Source organism: Ostrinia nubilalis, chromosome 13, assembly GCF_963855985.1.
Source record: "Ostrinia nubilalis chromosome 13, ilOstNubi1.1, whole genome shotgun sequence".
Lineage (NCBI taxonomy): Eukaryota > Metazoa > Arthropoda > Insecta > Lepidoptera > Crambidae > Ostrinia > Ostrinia nubilalis.
Genome location: NC_087100.1, coordinates 3670375 through 3692504, shown reverse-complemented (window position 1 = coordinate 3692504; position 22130 = coordinate 3670375). Strand labels below are relative to the sequence as shown.

Below are 22130 nucleotides of genomic sequence, written 5' to 3'. Positions count from 1 at the left end.
AAGTTTTCTAACGTGATCGTGTTTCAAGTGTTATGCATAACGGAACGCTAATATCAACTCGCCCAGCAAAGTTGAATCTTCGATTTTTTGCAAATCTCTAAAATTATGTTTTAATTCAGCTGAAAAAGTTACAGTTTTACTATATTTTTATTCCACACGTTCAGTTGTAATTCCTAGTTCCTCATGATGTCTGAATATTACGATCGTTATCATAGATGGGAACCACTTGCAGAATTTCATTTCAGGGTCAGTTCTGATGATGAGAGTGATGAAGAACTCGATGATGATAAATATTTTTATTGTTTATGCAGCAGGACATTCATCAGGTAAGCTTAATTAGAGTTATGTGTCAGAAAAACATGAAAACTTGATACAGTGAACATGGTTCAAGAAAAGCATGGTGTTTATTATTTTTTCTGTGTAGGGATGCTGTCAAAACATATTATGTTGATAAAGAGAAAGAGGAGGATAGCGAGAGTGATGTGGAGGTTCTGCGTGACTCCCAGTCCCAAGAATGGGAGGACCAGTCTCATGTTCACTTTTCTGTGGACACCTCTTACAAAACCAATAGATGTGAGGTAAGAAATTGAGGTTGTTTTTTTGTTTACTTATTGATTAGTACTGGTTTACACTAAGGAAATGCAAGTGAAACCGTCAAAGAAAGTAGTAGATACTGTAGTATGTATAAGAATTAACTCAAATTGCTAGTACCTGGCAAAAAATATTGTTAATTATATTTTTTAAACAAGGTTTGAAAGGTTGCATACCCAAAATTAATAGATACCTAAATACTTTTACCGAAGGTTTACAATTTTTACTATTAATTATAATAAAAATGTATAATTTTCAAAAATGCTGTAGTTTCCCAGGGTTGTGAAACATTGACTGCCTACTGTAAGGTAGGTTTTAAATATCTGATGTTTTCAGTGGTGTCCAACAAAAAAAAATTACTTACCTACATTTAATGTAAGTTAATTTTTTTTTTTACATTACATACAGGGTGTCCCAGAATGGGTGAATTAAAGTGCTATGGGAGGTACCTTGACCTTTGACCTACCTCTAAAAAGTATGAAAAAATATTTAATGCACATTTATTTATTTGGTTGAAATTCTATACTTTTCTTAAGTTTACTCCTTTAATTAAATTTTGGTTTATTTGCATCTTTTTTGTACTAATAAATAAATAAATAATAATAAAATTGTAGGTGATTGTTTGGTCAGACAGTAACAAACTTTTTAAAATAATGATAGACTCGGAGATTAGATTAGACTTTTGTTTTTAATTACTAGATGACCATGTTCATTATATCTGAGCAACCCTTGAAAAATTAGAATAACCTCTGGATCAAGCTACCTTCCATAGTAGTTTGAGGGACACTGAGTAGAATAAATGCAAATATATTATTTTTATGCAATTTCAGAAAGATGAAGGTGCTAGTTGCTATTGCAGTGCATCTCACACTGACAATTATTGTTCCACTGATGAACATGATCCGGCTCAGATGCATGGCACGGCCTCTCACGCTTTACAGCCTAGCGACAGTGGAGCCGATCTCACGTATCAAGACTGTCACTCGGACTACACAAACAATGACAGATTAGAGCAAATGGATCAAGATTTACCAGCACCAAACCGTGCTGATTTCGATGAAAATTACTTATCAGAAGACACATGGGAAAAATTCTGGGCAATCAACGGAGAACGACTTATTTGGGCATCATGGATCAAAAAGTATAGTGACTACATAAATCCTGCATATTTAGGCGATAACAACGAACTTGTTTTGGACGACAATAGTATTCCGAAACAACACTCAGCTGATCAAATATACAACATTGAAAACAGTGATGCCAACGAAAAAACAGAAGATGTTGATGAGAGTATGAGAGAACGAAAATTTTCTTATGACTCCAAAGTAAATCCATATAAAAAGAGTAATAAATCACAAAATGCTTCAGATAAAACTAGTTCTGATAATAAGGATGATACATGGTTGCCATTGGCTCGAAAAAGGTCATGTTCTGAACATGACAGGATATTGAGCCCTAGAACAATTCTCACAGATTCTATGACAAATGTTACAAAAATCACTCTTTCTAGCTATGATGTGACTTCAAGTCATGTGACATCAGAATCAACACCGACAGATGACTATAGCATGTCATCTTCCACTTCTGATGATCAGTCTAATGATCAAACTAGGATTGCTAATATAGATGAAAATCTAGATCAGGCACCGTCTGAAGAATTGGACACTGAGCAATATTGGCAACTTTTGTGGAAGAAACATTTCGGAGATCAATATGCTTTACACTATGCAAACTACATTGAAAGTCACAATGTAAAAGAGAGGCAAACACAAGCTGATCTTCCCACAATCAGTGTGGTAAGTGTACCTGAAGTGACAGAAAAAGTTGAAGAAAAACCTCTTGAAATTGAATGTGAGAACAGTGAGGGAAACTCCCAAGAAATGCCAACAGTAATAGAAGTTCAAACCAAAGTAGAGAACATTAAGTTGGATGATAAACCAACGAAGCCTAGGAGAAAGAATAAGAAAAATAGTAACAGAATACTTGGTTCCGTTGGAGTGTTACTACAGAATTTGTTAAAAGAGGAGCAGAAGAAAAGTGAAACAAATATGAGTACTGAAATGGTTGACGCTGGCGATACAACCACAGAAAGGACTGAAATGGAACCAGTAGATGTCCCGGAGACAACAATTACAATGGATACGCAGTCGTCTTTGAACACTTCAAACTTTTTGTCGTATGATTATGACGATGGAGATGATGAACCGCCTGAGGAAGTGAGAACAATATCTTTGAAAAGGGGGTAAGTCCTTGCACATATTATTTTTTTAGTTTTAAGTTTCAGCTAATGATAAAGGTGATTGCACAGTTGAAATTAGTTGGTTATAACGAAAGCACTTATGAATTGAAATCACGGAAGGCTATTTTCCCCTTTTCGACGTGTCCATAGATAAATAAGGAAGGATAGATTGCTAACGTTTATACATTATCCTTATTTATCTATGGACATGCCTTCTTCATAGCGCGAATTTTTTTTTCTATTTTTTTACTGTATATTTTTGACCCCATAACATGATGCTGTAGCAGGACTTCCTGTACCATTTACTTTACCTTTTTAACAGGTTGTTGAAAAAAGTTATTTATTTTTTGGCTTCTCCCAGCCCCCATATTTATTTGGGCCCCAGTATAGATTGAAAATAACAATAAAAACAAAAACAATTACACATAATGAAAAATTCTAAAAGTCTTTGAAATAATTATAATCCATGTTTGCAATAATTTAACGAAGGAGATCACTTTTCAACAGGTAAATTATATATATTTTATTTTACGTCACGAAACCCGCTCAAACCAGTAACAGTTTTTTTTATTTCATGCGACACAAGCGCCTCTAGTGGCAAGACACAAAAGCCTCTAGTGGCAAATTCACACGCGATAGTCCCCATTTTGACATCAATGAAAAGACTGTATAATTTCATCAATCATGATTCAAATATTAATGAATGAGAATATGTATGGTAGAAAGGATCATGATTCTTGATCCTTTCCACCATACATGTATTTCTTTACTAGCTTTTGTTCGCGGCTTCACTCGCGTGAAAAGTGTCACAGATCGGCATAAATTATAGCCTAATGTTAATCTGGGTTACAAACAACCCGTAAAGTTTCAAAAAAATCCGTTCAGTAGTTTTTGCGTGAAAGAGTAACAAACCAGACATCCAGACATCCAAACTTTCGCATTCATAATATTAGTAGGATCGTTAAAAAGATAAGGACACCTTTTATTGTACCATCATGAACTATTGACAGTGAAGATTAAAATTTTTTGAGCTTAAAAACACGTGTTGATTTATTCATTGTTATAAAAATTCGCAAAAATGTATGTAGTAAACAAAAGAAAAGGGGTAGGCCATTGTTTCCATTTCGGCAAGTGCCTTTGATTAGTGACGCCGACATTGAGAGAGAGAGAGAGAGAGCTATAATCCTCTTTCATTGTTATTAGGTTCTGTGATTATATTGTTTTATTTGTTATGGGATTCCAAAGAGTTTATTTCTACTCTTATCTGTCCAATTGTAGAAAATAGCATGAGGAATTGAAAGAATAGATTTTTGAATGAGAAACGTGAGAGTTGAAGGATTCCGCGCACCTACATTATTATCTTGAAAAATCTAGAATATACTATCTCATATAAAACAAAATAAATAGATATCACATGATATGTACAGTAATTTATTTTAAGAGAAAAGTTTTGATTGGTTTTTTTTAGTTTTTATTAAATAGGCTCCGAAACTTTGGACCGATTTTAAAAATCTTTTACTATTAGAATCCTACATTAATTCTGATTAACATAAACGGCATGAAATTCGCCGGGGCAGTTAGTACATTTATACAGACATGATATTATTTTATTTTAAGTAAAGGACTTTATCTATAAGCGAAAGGTCACTGACTCACTCATCACGAACTCTCAGAAACTACAACTACAAGTGCTAGGACTAGGAGTCTCAAATTTTGCATGGGGGAACCGTAGATTAAGAACGTAGGTGCTCACTAAGACGGGATTTTGCAAAATTCAACCCTAAGGGGGTTAACGGGGTCCACGCGTACGAAGTCGCGGGCGGCCGCTAGTTTTACTATAAGTATGGGAATAAATTTTATAAAATCCGATTTGTATGAAAAATAAAATAATTGAAATGAAGATATAAATTTTCTGACTTCACCATACCATTTATATGACCATGTTAACATGGGCTAGTGTCGGCTCATATACCCATTTACCTAACACCCTGTATAATATTATGGTATAGATTAGTATAGATGTATCATCTAAACACTCACCACATCTACCCTACTCATCATAGCTCATTAGTGATTTTTTATGAACATTACTGGATTTCATTGCCTAAGTGTTAAACTTAATAATGCCATAACGATTTAAGATAAGACCTTAATGAAGAATACTTAACATCAAGGGGGTAATTATGTCCTGATTAACTCTTACACAAATTGATTGTTGCGTAATTATTCGCTAATTTATTATGTGCATCAATAATCAAAAAGAAATCAAAGTAGATAGGTTCCATTTAATCTAGACAATTTATTTAAATCGATGGATTCATTGAGGTTCCTTAACTTAATGAAACATAAGTAGTAGAATTTTTCCACTATTCATGTTTTCAGATAAAAGTGACCCTTCTTAGTCCAGGGATGTTAAGGATATGAAGTTTCGGTTATGGATATTAGAATATTATACCGGTTACGGTTACGGATATGAAATCATTTCGGATAATCCGAATGTTTCAGATAATTTCGGTTACGGATATTAGAATTTTAAAAATGTAAAATTCAAAAAAGGAAGTGAAAAATTACAAAACTAAAATAAGATAGCAATATAAAACATAGCATCGCAGGCAGGTCGAGAGGGCAGGTAGTAAGTAACTTTGACTTTGACTTTGACCCTAATCTCTTTTGGAAAAGAATGATAAAATAATGGGTAGTTTAGGTGATAATAGTTTTATGATAGCACCACACAAATCAAAACAATGCTTAAGGCATAAATAAAAGACAATGATAGCAGTTAGGTGATAAGGCTGTTTTAGGATACCTGCAAACAAATGAAAAAAAAGCTTGCTTGTATCGATAGATAAGCTGTAGATAGTCAAAGTTCCTGATAAGAATTCAACAATAGAATGTGTTAGGCACCCTAAAAGGTAGTGGCTACCCACTTTGTGTGAACCAATGAAAGAAAAGCTTGTTCGTGTCATTAGATAAGTTCCAAGCAGACAATGTAACTGATAAAGATTTTAGGAAACGATAGAGATAGTAGAATATGCTAGGCTAGGCCTGGAGAAAGAATCTAAAGGCCTAAGCGCTTTTAAGTGCTTAAGCAAAAGATGATGATAGTAGCAGGGATAATAGTTAAAACTAAAACAAAGCTCATAATCCAGCAGTGGACTGTAAAGGGCTGTTGATGATGATGATGATAACAAAGCTTGTTTGTATTGTTGGATAAATTCCAGGTAGTAATTTATTCCAGTCATTTGGTACCTGGAAATTTTCCGGGAGTAATGAAAATTGGTATTTATACAGGATGTTAGGTAAATGGGTATATGAGCCGACACTAGCCCATGTTAACATGGTTATATAAATGGATTGGTGAAGTCAGAAAATTGATATCTTCATTTTAATTATTTTATTTTTCATACAAATCGGATTTAAAAAAAAATAGTTTGTATGAAAATTTAAAAAATTAAAATGATATCAAAGGATGATGGGCACTTTTCTATGGAATTTGGGCGTAAAACCAACAGAAATGTAACTACTATTATTTGTTAGGACTTGATATCAGAAATATATTTTCATATAAATAACTACCAAAAACTCCCGGGTTTGCTTGGAAATTGACATAATGTGTAATAGGTGCTTTATTGCGCAAACAAAAAATATTATTAATTAATATACTTATCTACTTACATTTTAAATACATTAAGTTATTTATCCATTATTATGTCCAACAGTTCAGGAGTGGGGCCAACAAATGGTATATTTAAACCATGTTCTACATTATAAGCGTAGGACCATACCTAGGTACCATTTAGAGAAATGACATGAACACAGTCATGTTTCAATGGGATTTCTACCAGTTAAGTTGTAGTGTTGTCGCATAATCGATCACGGATCGATTATTAATCGATATTGCCAAATAACGATTTATCGATTAACAATTCGATTAATCGATTTTATTGATTTCCATCATTACTATCATCTGATTGTTAATTCAATTCCTTATTTTCAGCAATATAATCGATAATTGCAATCGAATAATCGATTATGATTTATTCGGTATACATACTTACCAAATCGATAGAATCGATAGTAAGATATGATACAATACTCTCAATATGATCGATAAAAGCAATCTAATTGACCTAATACTATTTTTATTACCCTAATGTGATGTGAAATACTATGGAAACCTTGCATATTCAACGAGCTCTATCTCCGTATCCCCGCGTATCTCAGGATTGTTGTCATACTATGAAATGAAGTACTAGTATTATGCTTTAATTTAGTATACTTTTTGTTTCTGTTGGTTTAACGCCCAATATGCCCATCATCCTTCTGACTTCACCATACCATTTATATGCCCACGTTAACATGGGCTAGTGTCGGCTCATATACCCATTTACCTAACACCCTGTATAGATTTCGATGTGCTCTTTACCAATTTCAACTTTGCGACCTCGTATGGTTGCCGCTCGCGCCTCCATATTGGAAAAATGCTGCTTATTAGCAGTTTTTTTTAATATTTCCTTTCGGATAAATTTCATGATAAAACATGCTTAAAGAAACTAAAAGTAGAGAAATTTCCGTATTGTTTTTTTTTATCATCAATAGTTTTGTCATGGGAGCGCGTCGAGCGCCAACAAGCCCTACAACCAACAACTCAATTTTATCTTCAGAGTTTGAAAATATTCCATTCCATTATTCAAGTCTGAAGTTAAGACTTCAATAATGGAATATTTTTACTATAATTCATTAAGTTCCTGAACTGCCTAGATTTGCCTAGATTAGGCGCTATGGATTCAATTGGACCTATCAATTTTGATTTCCTTTTGAATCTTAAAATTGAGTCTTTGAATGAAACCTAATGAATTGAAGAATAAATTAGTGAAAAGTTACGCAATAATCAATTTGTGTAAGAGTTAATCAGGACATAATTACCCACTTAATGTTAAGTATTCTTCATTAAGGTCTTATCTTAAATCGTTGTGGCATTATTAAGTATAACACTTAGGCAATGAAATCAAGTAACGTTTCTAAAAAATATTACTAACGAGCTATGCTGAGAATAGGGTAGATATTAGAGATGAAACGGATAGTTGTTTGGCCGGATACCGGATACCGGATATCCGGCCAACTGTTAGGCCGGATAGCCGGATATCCGGCGGCCGGATAGTTGGCCCATTGTCTCGTTGCATGTCGTGACGAGTATAGCGCCGCCCAGATGCTTCGAACGCGATCAGTGGGTCTTCAGACTAGTCAAACTTTTCGAAAATCGAATCCGTTCGAATAGAATGTCAGATTTTGCCACTTGTCTAGGGGGCAGATAAATTTAATTTCGGTTGCAATCGTGAGTGTGTAATTGAATAGTGAAAATTTAATTAGTTGCATCATGTCATCAGACCATCAGTGAAAAAAAAACGCCCATTTTATTTGGCAATATTTCGACATTAACAGGTATTTACTATTTATGTAATCGTCATTAGAGCTGTGATTAGAGTGAATAGCCCCGAAAAAGAAATAAGTTTTGAAAGGCCTTAATGTGTCTTTTTTGTAACTTTTTGGACTTTAAATAAAATCCGTCATTATTGTAAGCCATTTTATTGATATTTACTTCAAAGATTAATGTATTTCATTTTATTAATAGGAAATTGTCGTAGCTTTTTAATATCCGGTATCCGGCCGGATAGTGACTTACTATCCGGTATCCGGCCGGATAGTAAATTTAGGCCGAATATCCGGCCTACCGGATAGTTACCGGATATCCGTTTCATCTCTAGTAGATATCACTAATACATAATGTGGATTATTTAAAATGATGTGAGTAAAAAGAGCTACACTACACTACAACATTCAAAATAAGTATGATTAGGTCTTAATAACTGCGAATATTCAATGGAAACTATAACAGTAAACTTAGTAAATACTTACAAAGAATAATAATATGCTGAATAAGTTCTATGTGCATCGAGCCATACAGGGTGGAAACGATAAGGTGATCTCAGTCGATTATTTATAAACTATACAAGATATCGAAAAACTGCTTACTGATCCTGAAAGTGCTTCACGAGCTCTATCCAACGATATTAATAATAGGTTACAGAATAAACTGGATCTATCCGAAAATTCAATGTTTCCAGCTTCCATACACTTAGTACAGCCACACAATATTAAAAACTACACAAGATATGGAAAAACTGATGACTGAACCTAAAAGTGTTTCACGAGCTCTCTTACGCCCGTTTCCCATATTCAATCCTTGTCCAAATCCTAAACTGTCAGAATCTGTTTTCGATCAAATATAGAATGAGTTCGGAAGAGCGTTCACCGTTTGAAAGGGGTCCATATTCGGTTGCATAAAAAATATTGTCATAATTTAAGAGTGCATAAAGTTTTTTGGCATACTCATCATTTCGCATAACGTTCATACAGAATAAATCATAAGGCATATATTTTTTTGCCATAACCACTTTTATTATAATAATATTTTAGTATATATTTTTTCTGTATTCCCGTTTTTTTAATAACGATTTCTAGGCATAACATTTATTGGCATCTAAACCAATGCCATAAATATTACCATTCATAACATACAAAATACCATAATGTTAAGAAATATAAATAGACAAGCAAGCATGCAAACAAGCATGAAAGCAAGCAGCAAGCATGCAATCAAACAGCAAGCATGCAAGCAAGCTGCAAGCTGCAAGGAAGCATGTAAGCATGCATGCAAGCAAGGATGCAAACAAGCAAGCCTGCAAGCAAGCAGCAAGCAAGCAGCAAGCAAGCAGCAAGCAAGCATGCAAGCAAGCAGCAAGCATACAATCAAGCAGCAAGCACGCAAGCATGCAAGCAAGCAGCAAGCAAGCATGCAAGCAAGCATTAAGGAAGCATGCATGCAAGCAAGGATGCAAGCAAGCAAGCATGCAAGCAAGGATGCAAGCAAGCAAGCATGCAAGCAAGCATTAGGATTGCCTTATCTCCGGCGCTGCGGGAAGTGCGGTCCTTCCGCTCTGGCGTAACATATACCCGGCATGCCATGCTCGCTTCCGCAGCTTCGGCTTGCTGGTCGCCTTCGGCGACCAGCCTCAGCCGCTCCAGCTCGCACGGCTGCCGGATATATGTTACAGCGAGCGAGGACCGCACTCCCTCCGCGCCTTCGGCTTTTAAATTACACTCTAGTATAGGGCAGACTAGTACCACGTGGAAGAGACCACGGCCAGTCGGGATCAACATAATTTCAGACCAGGCAAGCTTAATGTTGTAAAAGAAATGTGGACTGTATAATATGTGCGTTATAATAGATAAGAGGGATTCGAGATCAAACAGAATGTAATTTCACGAGCTTAAGTTTTCTAAGAGACAGGTCAAAAATTAAGAACAAAAATGACAATGATACAGAGAATTTAGTTTTTGCAAATCTATAGGCCGAAAGAGTATAAAGGTGGAAGGAGGATCGTTCGCAACATCACAAATACATAATTATTTACTCTTCAATGTCGGTTGCTCTTATAGATAATATTTATGACTTTAAATGTTATAAATAATTACATTATGTTTATAGTATTTTATTAAAAACAAACTTTATGTATATAAAAATTATGTTCTTTACATTTATGATTATTTAAATTATGGTATTGAAAATTAGAGAAAGTTATTATTATGCCTAAGAAATCATTATGCATTTAGAAAACTATGCATATCAAAGTTTATGCGAAAAAACTTTATGCAAATACTGTTATGCCAAACTAAATTATGATGAAAAATGTTATGCGTCTGAGAGGGCACCCGTTTGAAAGAACTCGTGAAGCACTTTCAATTAATCATTAATCAGTTTTTCGATATCTTGTATAGTTTAGAAATAATCAGTTAGTTCACTTAACTTTTCCACCCTTTATAGTGTAGGTCGTAGGTACGTGGTATTTTGCAACACTTACTTTTCTCGTTCAAAAATCTATTCTTTCACCTCCTCGTGGTATTTTCCAATTGGAGAGATAAGGGATAACTATTTGGAATCCCATAACAAATAAAACAATATAATAACAGAAGCTAGTAACAATGAAAAAAGATTATAGCTCTCTCTCTCAGGTACCCTAATAGCTGATAAAGAATGTCGGTGTCAAAGGCACTTGCCGAAACGGAAACAATGGCCTACCCCTTTCTTTTGTTTACCACATTTTTGCGAATTTTTATAACAATGAATAAATCAACGCGTGTTTTTAAGCTTAAAAATGATAAAACATCCCCTTTCAATAGTTCATGATGGTACAATAAAAGGTGTCCTTATCTTTTTAACAATAATTCTATTGGAAAAGGTATTTTTTATTGTTGTTTGCTAGCGGGTCATGTAGACCAACACGATTTGCGGTCACGGGTTTTGTTTCCGCTGGAGACAATGGTAGTCGTATGGTATTTTATGTATATGTACCAGGTTTTTGCCACCGCTTTGCGCGCGTGAAATTACTTTTCAGAAAGAGCGAGTTACTTGTCCCCTAACTTTATAATTAAACCAATTCACTCAATATAGATATACATTATAGCTTATTATAATATATGTTATTAAGATGTAAAAAAATATGTTTCATCAGAATACAACTTATAACAAATATTATAGTTTTGGCGGCAGCAAAAGTCTTGTTTTTTTTTTGTTTAGCTTTGAAATCATGTCAATCATGGAATGCAATGCACCTAAATAAATAAACAAAATCACTGTAGGCTTGTATAATATTAGTAGGATAGGTTACATAGGATAAAGCTTCAATTAGCTAGTAATTATAAACATGTCATTAACCTAAGTTCAAGAAAATGGTTTTGTAATGACTCTCGATCATCAATTACTAATCACTTTCAGGATATTAGCGTAAAAATGTTACTCAATCGTAATTTATGCCACTTCTGTCTTCATTAACTAAAATTGTAATAAAGGGTTTCTTAATGACACTAAGTCATCATTCATTTAATCATCATTTCGATACGTAATTATTGTAAAAAGATTACCCATTGCAGTGAATATGTTATGATTATTATGGTAACATTTCTGCCTGAACAAAAATACAATTTTCTTCTAATTTCAGCTTAATCGAAACTTTTCAATTATAGGTAAAATTCAGTCATACAAAAGTGAAGACTTTTAATAGTAGTTGTGTAGTTGTTAATATTACTTTATCTAACTGAATCTAAATCTACTAAATGAACTAAATCTACACATTGTCAGTCTCATGATTTATATGAATACATTATAGAACAATCATATATCACAACATTTAAAACTCGTTAGTTAATGAGTTGCAAGTACTATCCATTATAGTTGAGATGATCGCAATTTTGTTGAAAATAATTCACTCACTTTCTTAAAAATGTACTTAATTAGCAAAATACAAGAAAAGGGTTATTAATTAATGACATTTCGTCATCATTCATTTATTTTGTAACAAAATTATTAGCAAAGATATTACACAAAGTCACAATGAATAATATGTTTTACTTATCTTACTCCTACTAATATTAGAAATACGAAATTTTTGATGTTTTGTCGATGTATGTTTGTTATTCTTTAACGCAAAAACTTCTGAATGGATTTTGATTAAACTTTACAATATTATTGTTTATACGTCAGAATAAAATATAGGCTATAATTTATAATTATCTGTGGCAAGCTAAATTTCACGCGGGCGAAGCCATGAGCAAAAGCTAGTATTAATAATAGGTATACTTATTACTTGTTGATAAACCGACCGAAATACTATTTTTGCTGAATCCTAACATTGAATATGAAATCTAAAACTGTAGAACCATGTATTACAATAAAATAATACATATAATAGCAAAAATTACAGCAATTCTATTTGATGTTAAAATTGCATTTAAACAAACCGTTAAAATAATAATAAGACACTATAATCGGGATAATTGCAACTTGTTTTTCTTTGAATATTATTATTTCAACAACATAAAGTTGTGATAAAAATAAATGAATAAAATCTTTATGAAAGAACTTATTTGACTTTTTAAGCAACTACTTATAGACTAATCATAAAATATAAAAAGTAAAATTACATAATAGAAATCTACTTTATTAAATAGGTACCTATTAGAATCCTAGTTGCTATACTTGTTTTGCTTGAAATTTTCACTCAATATTTTATGTTTCTTACACATATTTGTTGCTAGTATTATTTTAAACATAAATAGATACCTACTATAATAATAATTCATAATACTGATTGCCCTATTTCTATTTGCTGATATTATTTTATCAGACATAAACCCAAAAAAACCGACCGACGAAAACCCATAAAATAACATAAACTGTTTTTTTAAATCACATTGAGACTGATCGAAAACTAATTCTTAGTAATAAAAAGATTTTTATTGTAGTCATATCTCCATAAAGCAAATGGTTGATGTAAGAATTGTTTTTCATGGAAAATTTGATTAAAATGTCGCTTAATAAAGTATCCAAAAATTTTGTAATCAACATACACACAATATGATGTCAAAATAATTTATATTAGCTTTAAATACATGGTCCTACAATTGAACCTTGTAGCACTCCTTTTATTTTCGTATTCTAGTTATAAACTTTAAATACTAACATAATTACAACAGCAGTGAATAAAACTTATTACCTTTACATCATTTATAAAATTATTTTAAAAATAAATTGAGGGCTCTTGTTTCATTTAAAATTCATATCGTATATTATCTAAAGCTTTAGCTGGGTTCGTAGTACATTAAAGTAGTATGTAGAATTTGATCTAAATTGTTATTCACCTTACGAATTGAAATGTTTCTACAAAAATATTAGTTTATTTAATGTAAAAAAAAAATAATGACGTAACACTCGCACTAAATAATCGTCATAAATATCGCGTGGTGTTTATTATAATCTCACTTAATTGTTCTTAACAATTGTAAAGAGCCCCACCCCTAAGCATTGTCATTACAATGAGAGTCATTTTTTTATAATGACGTCTCGACCAATCACAGCGCACTTACCCCCACCGCCCGTTCCCGCTTTAGGCCTTATAAAGCCTCGGGCGCCCGTCAGTCAATCAGTCAGTGTTGTTCATCCTCGGGCGTCTGTCATCTGTTAGTGTAATTCGCTGATTATAATACAAAATAATGTCGTTATTCCCTATATTGTGGGTATGGAGGCCGTATATTGTGACTAATAAATTAAAACCAAGACTTCCAGAAATTGTTGACAACAGGGAGGAAAGGTAAGTTATTTAAATTAAATTATATCTTTTGTGCATCTCGTAATTAAATCAAGTTGGAGTGTAAATGTAAATTCTTATCAAGTGAAGTATAGTATTATTTAGTGGTTTTAGTAGATGATTTTTTAAAATTAAAAATTCCAGAAATGTGTTAAAATGTTAATTTGAAATAAGTGTTTAAAAATCTTTTAACGTGTTCAAAAGCAATATATAATTTAAATTATGTAGTTAAGTGTGATTAAATTTAGAAAAAAATAATCGTATTTTTTAAAATCTAAGTCTTACCTATGCCTTATATTTGGCAGTGTTCTTACTTCTAAAACCTAATTATATTTTTCTCCCAAGTCCCAATTCATTATTTTATACATCCCGCGATCTGTGTTGTATATGCGTTGAAGCTATGTCTTCATCGTCAACATGCAACATATTATTGTCTATCCCATATTCTGCTTTTTTTTCGATTGTTACTTAATTGATTTTTTTTTACAGTCATGAAATTGACGACGAAGGAGCGTCGTCCCAAAAGATCAGGGCGACGTTTGAAAAAATGGGGTTCTGCGTAAACTCTGCCCGAATGCCAAAGGGCCAGATAATATACAGCAAACCAACGGCGAAACTACGTCCACCACATAACAAGAAATCAAATCTCAATAAGAAGACCAAATCACACCTATCGAATTTCGAAGCAGTCCATCCTTACATGGTAAGCAAAATATTCCTTTCTGTATGTATATCTTTAAAGCTTAAACAATTAAAACAATGTAAAGCAATAACAATTGGAAATGGAATCTTAAATTCCATTTCCAATTGTTTGTTATGAAAAGTTTTTTTCTTTTTTCATCTTTTTTTGTTTTACTGTATTTTGACGTCCATAAGTGCTACTAGTGGTCTAAATTGAATAAAATATTTTTGATTTTGATAAGATTTTATTATTTTTGATGCTCTGAAGTGACTAACTTCCTCTCTGGGAGGTTTATTTCTGCCAATGTTGAGTGTTTATGTTATGTTACGTTTATACATGTATATGAAAATGTTGTTTGAATGTCATGTTCAACCGCGAATATTGTTCACAGATTCGAGAGCCACAACAGCAAAGAGTGCCGCTAGAGGATTCCGAAGTGAACACTGAAGTTGTATGGGAAAGTGAAAAATATGACCCAGCAGCGATATCTGATGCCACTAATACAGACGTCGAAGAATTTAAAAACGAGTGTAAATCTACCGGTGAATCGGATAATGTTGAAGTTATGCCGGCAGAAGTGGCCTTACCTGATTCTACCGACGTAGACACTGAAGATTCGGATGACATGACCAATGAAGCTGCCCCAATGGGTATCCCAAGCACAGCAACCAAAGAAGTTTCACCAAACAAAAGTGTCACGAAGCCAAAACAGTCTTTCAAGGATTTGATTGACTTCTCTGCACCAGCAGCATTAAATAGAAAAAGAGTAAACCTGCCGGAACAAGATGCCAGGCCCAAACTAGCGCCGAAAAAGAAGAACCAACAGATGACCCCGACAGCGCCACTGCCAGAGCCGAAAACGATTTATACTCGAGCGTTTTTGCAGGACCCGCAATACGTTACAGGTGAAGTTGAAGAAGCAATCGAAACAGATCCTAATGAGGATACAAATGTAACGGAACAAATGATCAATGATAGTCCGTTAGAAGGTATCTTTTTAACACACGATTTTTTCCATATATAGGGTAGTTTCCTGGACTCGTAGGCTGCATGCTTATTCTATTTATAATATCATATTTTATTAACATTTTATGTATTGTATATTTATGTTTATATTATTATATCTAACGCATTAGTTGGTGGTGGGTTTTTTGTTAGGGTCAAGTCAATTTGACTGCTTTCAATTAGGCGCGGATCCACCGTTGTGGGCACTGTGAGCATGCCCACAACCCTAATTTGCTTGTTTTAATTATGATCTATTGATAAGATCGATAGGCTGATGATAAAAACGGCTGACTGATGAGCCTTTAAAAAATCGAGGGTGATTGAGCGTGAGTGAGTTCGTACTCCAATCCAACTCTCACTTTGCTAATTTTTGGTGGTTGTGCCCACAACCTTTTTTGAGGGCTGGATCCGCGCCTGTACCAACCGAGACAGGCAACTACCCTATCCAGCTTAGATTTCATCAAATATGCGTGAGAGTAATATCTGTGTAACATTTGTCACTATCATTCTATGTATTATCTGTTTCCGTTCCGAAATTAGCAAAGAAGCTGCGTGTCTTGTTATATGTTGTTTCAGCTTTTTAGCTGTAAGGCTGGATACGAATTAGACTTCAATTCAAAATAGACTATGCTATTGCATTATGGTTGCTTTTTGACTGCCAAGACTTCGCAGTTTTGTCAGTCTTAAAATGATTGTAATACATCGATTTAAGGTTCATTTTGCCATGAAGTCTTCTAAATATCCACTCTCACGGCTCTTGAGCTTTACATGTGTGACCCGACCGCAGTTACTTTGCTAAATTCGTTCTAAATTGATTTTATTTCTATTACCCTCTTATTCATAATAACGTATCTTATAATACATTTTAACTAAACATTGTTTTGTCTTTTTTCATCAACATTTGATAAAAAGTGATAAAGCATTGAATAGCTAAAACGGCGTTATAGTATTGTTGTTTTTATGAATAAGAGTTTTGTTCTGTATCTTATGTTATTTTTAATATCATTTATGTGTACTTATGATTAGTAATTTGCCTTATTAGATTTTCTGAATTATTTCGGCATTTAAAGACCGAATTGCTAATAGATTTCATGTTCGCATTCAATTATTCTTAATTTGTCTTGGCGAATTACTGATTCAAAATCACGCGTTTTACATACATATCATCTTATTTATTTTGATTGCAGTTCTATTTCCCATTTTTGCACTTTTTGCTTCTAATATATATTTTTTTTTATTTTGGCACGATTTTCACATTGCGTATCTTTTTACATGTCAAAGTAATTGTCACTTGTTTAAAAGATAAAATAATTCCTTTCGTTTGGTCGTTATTCAGATGTTTTTGTCCTGCCAGTGCCACGTTATCGATATTCCATTCTGCCAAAAAGATACGCAATATTATTTTGTAGTTCTTAAAAAACAATGTGATTATTTTCTAATTCCATTCACAGATAAAATGGTAGCAGATATGAGGGGGAAGAGATACGACTGCTGGAGCGTAGACGACAATGTGCCACCGGAATTGAAAGACGCCCCAAAAATGGTGAAATACTGGAGGAAAAGGCACTCGCTATTCCACAGGTATGATATTTTACTTTTTTTTATTTTTTTATTTGATGTCCGTGACTTTTGAATCCATATTAGAACACGAGTGCTTTCAGAATCAATTTTGACTGATTAATTTGCTTAATTAATTCTATTCTTTTTCGTTTTTTATTATAAACTCCCAAATAGTTCGCCAACTTCACACACCAACTTATATTCTTTCTATTATTCTGTTCTTTTTTTGTTTTCTTTCTTTTTTACCAAATTTCTTCAATGGTAGTTTGTTTTCTGTTATTCTTTTTTTATCAGATAACTTTCACCACTCGAATAAGTTAGTCAAAACCATATTTCTTTCACCAAATCTCTTACTTATTTCGACAGTTTATCTTTCCTAAGCGGCTCATTTTCATAATATTTTTGGTACTCTTAACTAAACGTTGTTTTATTTGTCCACAGGTTCGACGAAGGCATAAAACTAGACCACGAGAGTTGGTTCAGCGTGACTCCAGAAAGCGTGGCGTGGCATATCGCCAACAAATTCGCATATGACGTAGTATTGGACGCATTCTGCGGCGCTGGAGGCAACACCATACAGTTCGCCAGGACTTGCGCGAAAGGTTGGTGTTGTTTTCATTATAGCATATAATTTACATACTTGTTTGTTATCTGATTATTTTTAAAGCTCTCTACATTACAAGACAATCACCAGTCGTTAAATACTCTATTCCCGTTAAAATCTTCTTATGTTTTGTTTATTTCGTTTTCGAGATGTAATAAAGTTAATCTACTTTTAAAATTAAATTTTGTAGCCTTTACTTTTCTATTTACATTGTTTCTTATAACCAGTATGATCCGTGCACGAAAATGTTGGATAGGTACATCGACATACTTAATTTTATCGATCTTAATAATCCACAGCACTTGAGATTTTTCACTTCTCAAAGGCCAGATATTTCCCGTCTTATTATCTCTATTCCACAGGCCTAAGATGCGAGCCATGATAACTTTTATCAACGTTAAAATGTATGGGCAAAATCGATAAAATAGCGTGATAGCCGCTTATCACGGCGCGCATCCTAGGCCTACTGATTTCTATATTTTTTTATTAACGAAACTTATTCTCCCACAGTTATAGCCGTCGATATTGATCCGTTGAAGATTGAATTGGCTCGACACAACGCAAAAGTGTACGGCGTAGCCGATCGCATCGAATTCATAGTGGGCGACTTCTTCGAGCTCGCGCCGACCCTAAAGGCCGATATGGTGTTTTTGAGCCCACCCTGGGGAGGACCACAGTACTCACAGGTAAGTTTACTTTCACCACAGGATTTTCACCTTTATGTGCAGATGATATGTAAAATTTCAATAACTTTATTGACCTCATCTCTTACCTTTTTCAATTAATTCATTTCTCAATGTTAATTTTTGCTTAGAATAACTTTCCATAATAATAGACTCCCAATATTCATTCCAGATATTGCCTATATGAAACTATCCTTCTGATCTTCATGGACTTGTAAATAAACTAAAACTTTCATTTGTAACTAAGACAAACTACACCAGCATTGAACAATCATAATATTATTTTATCACAGATTCTAAATAGCTTCAATATCAAACCTCGTAACTTGTTGCGACCCTTTTTAAACCTTTAGGATTTAATATACCAGGAATCTAATATTCGTTCGTCTTTCAGGTAAAAAACTATAACTTGGAAACGATGCTCGAGCCGAGACCCGCGTCGGAACTTATGAAGACCGCGCTGTCAATATCGCCATACGTAGCGATGTATGTGCCAAGGAATACCACGTGCAATCAGGTATGTAAACACCATCATTTTTTAAATGAATATGATTTAGCATAAAACACTTTTTACGAACTTGTAAAACGCGATTTCTCCACAGATACAGTCAGCGTCAAACACTTCTTGACACCCAAAGTAGCCGATAAATTGACAACACATTCACAACCTTATTCCAATGTCACAAAGACGTGTTGCGAACTTTTTAGCTACTTGGGTGTCTTCGTGACACTATTTGACGCGGACTGTACCAATAGGCCTAAAGTCACTTGCCACTTGTTCTTTATTTTAAAAGCAAATAAGTGTTGTGTCGTATAATTATTAATCGATAGAAATCCCACTTTGTTCATTGACTTCACTAATATTGTAGTTGCCTCTACTATGTATTAAGATTCTTAACATTTTGTTATCCTTGTTTCAGCTCGTCAATTTAGGAAGGCGTAAGAATGGCGCGCTGGAGATCGAGCAAAGTTTCATTGGCAAGCGCTTCATTGCGCTCACCGCTTACTATTATTGAAATGTGTATTTTATTTAATGGTTTTAAGGTTTACAATACTGTGTCCGGCATTTCAGTGGCGCGTGAAAGATACAAAATAGGTGTTGTTTCTTTCAAGTAAAATTACGGGCACAGTGTTAAGATTCTATGTATTGAAATTTGTACATTTCGTTTTGATCTCTCTGTTTAATTAAGGTTGACAGACTTATTTTTTTTTGTTTAGCATTAGCCGCCTAGAAGTGGTTCGCTTGCCGAACTATAACTCCGTTGCGGGTTCGAACCCCGCTGGGTACAAATGCTTGTAATAAGCACAAACATTTTATTAGTCTTGGACATGTTTACTATATTGTATTCTGTCTGTAAATAACTTTTATTCATTCGAAGTATCTATGATACTATAAATGTATTTTTAACGTTGTTTGCAAACAATGTGATTACTTCTTACAATTTAAATGTATCTTATAGATTTAAACATACAATAAGTATGTCAATTCTATTTTGTAAAAATATTTGTTTACTTCCCAGCAATACTTTTAATTTTAAGAGATATCGCTCAAATTATATATTTTAAGATTTAAATGTGTATCACGTGTTTTATATTGATAAAGACATTGATTCTAAGTCCATTTCATGTTTAAGGTAATTTCTGACATTTGTCATAAAACTTGCATTTGGTTGGGTTTAGTAGTTCTTGTACAGCTTCCAAGTGAACTATTGAAAATAATTTTTAGAGCTCAACATATTGTAATTTTGATTAAAATAGTGTAAGTTGTTTGTAAGTTTGTGTTCCTTATTTTAAATAAATAAATAAAATAAAATAAAAGGTATTTATTTCAGCCATAGCCCATAAAAGTGTTAGTAACAAAGGTCTTATAAAATAAACTATGATTAGTAAATCACACAATAACCTATACATAATTAAATAACGACAATTTGGTGTCTTTAGTAAGATGGACGCGTGTCCAGTCCAGGGATACATTTTTGTCTTATACTTTTTGAAATGGACCATAGAAACAATTATCTAATGATTGTACAATTTCTATGAAACTAGACAATTATTACTTGCCTCAATCAATATGTACATAATATTTCTTGAAGATTATACGACGATAATAAGTTTTAAGTTTTATCGAATGATCATGTAGATATTGTGACAAGTGTGTATTATAAAAATATGTAGGTATGTAACGAATTAATTTTGTCTTTGAATCTAAAAGTTGTTTAAAATAGTGCCAACATTCCTAAAGTTTCGGCTTAGTATTTGTTTTTAGAATCAAAATTACATAGAATAAAAATAATAATTCTAATGTTACATACTTAACTATTTGCAGTTTTAAATATTTGTGACGTTACTTCTTTGTCAGATATTTTGTCTAGTCTACACTCCGCCTTAAGCATACTATCCATTCGCGATAAGTTTGCCGCTGGCGATATGACGTCACTCGAAGGAATGCGTCTATAACTTTAGCAAACTAAATTGGAAATATTTTTTATTTATTAATATTGATAAAAATTGTGTATTTGCGTAAAATAAAACACTCAATTGCGTTTAATCGCGGTTGGAGGAGGGGACGCGCATTCCACGGAGCGGCAAACTTAGCGAGAACGGGTAGTACAATCACTATAAAACTTAGATTAAAACAAAAAGGAAGTGATCGGCTCAAATTAAGTTCATGCACACAATTTCGCTCCAGTATTTCACAGTGGGGTTGGCCTACGCAAATAAACGCAATACACGATAGTATTCAAAACTCGCTCGCACTTTATAGCATGGTGCGTAGTACCTACCTATCTTCCCTTTTTGTTGTGATCTAAGGCAAATACTAATTTTAGGTCTTCCTTCTGTGCATTTTGAAATTCGCCCTCTGTTAAAGGCATATAAATATGGGCACATAAACGCACATCTGTCTGCGATAAAATAACGTACCTGTACTTGACACATGTTATTAATTAATTACTATTTAATTTTAAGTTTCTTTTACAATTGGATAAAGTTACATAAAGTTCATTTCATAATGAAAAGAATCTGCCCACAAGCACGTCTTCTCAAAGATAAATGTATATTTTTATTGCAATACCAAAAAATTATGGCAATCAGTAGGCCTTGTATTGTGTGATTGTTGTTAACTGTAACTGTAAATAACTAAACAACCTGTTGAAAGAAAAATAAAATTACACTGAAGTGATAAATTATGTTTCTTTCTCTAATATCCTTTCCTTGACTGGCACACAATAATAAAATATAGCTATAAAATTGATTTCACTAAACTTGAAAGTACATAAAGCCTGGTCCGTGAGCACGTAGAATTTTGTCCAATGACCCCAACGGAAGCTATCCATCCCTAACGCTCGCGCGTAATTATGTTGCTGTCGCGCTCGCACACTCACTGCGGGCGCCCGTCGCAGTCATAGGCGTATTGTGGATAACTAGAAAGGGCCAATATTTCTTGCACCTGTGAGTGCACTTTTTATAACAAAAACATAACTAATTTTGCAAAACTTTCTTAAAATAAGGTTAAAAGACTAGAATTGCCTATTTGGCTAACAAAAATAATGTAAGTTCGAGA

At 33.5% G+C, this 22130-nt stretch overlaps 1 protein-coding gene across 2 annotated transcripts; it reads left to right on the top strand.

Annotated features, from left to right (window-relative positions):
* Positions 1-53: 53 nt before the first annotated feature.
* On the top strand, positions 54-21753 carry LOC135077421 (trimethylguanosine synthase). 2 transcript variants are annotated; one of them, XM_063971955.1, is made up of 10 exons: positions 54-326; positions 425-578; positions 1422-2833; positions 14524-14737; positions 15108-15621; positions 17173-17302; positions 17723-17883; positions 18396-18571; positions 18963-19085; positions 19489-21753. In XM_063971955.1, exons 1-10 carry the CDS (start codon positions 184-186, stop codon positions 19582-19584), a joined length of 3123 nt encoding a protein of 1040 aa, XP_063828025.1. In that variant the 5' UTR covers positions 54-183; the 3' UTR covers positions 19585-21753. The 2 variants fall into 2 exon arrangements, with proteins under 2 accessions (XP_063828025.1, XP_063828024.1); XM_063971954.1 differs by having other exon boundaries at positions 15108-15705.
* Positions 21754-22130: the final 377 nt, after the last annotated feature.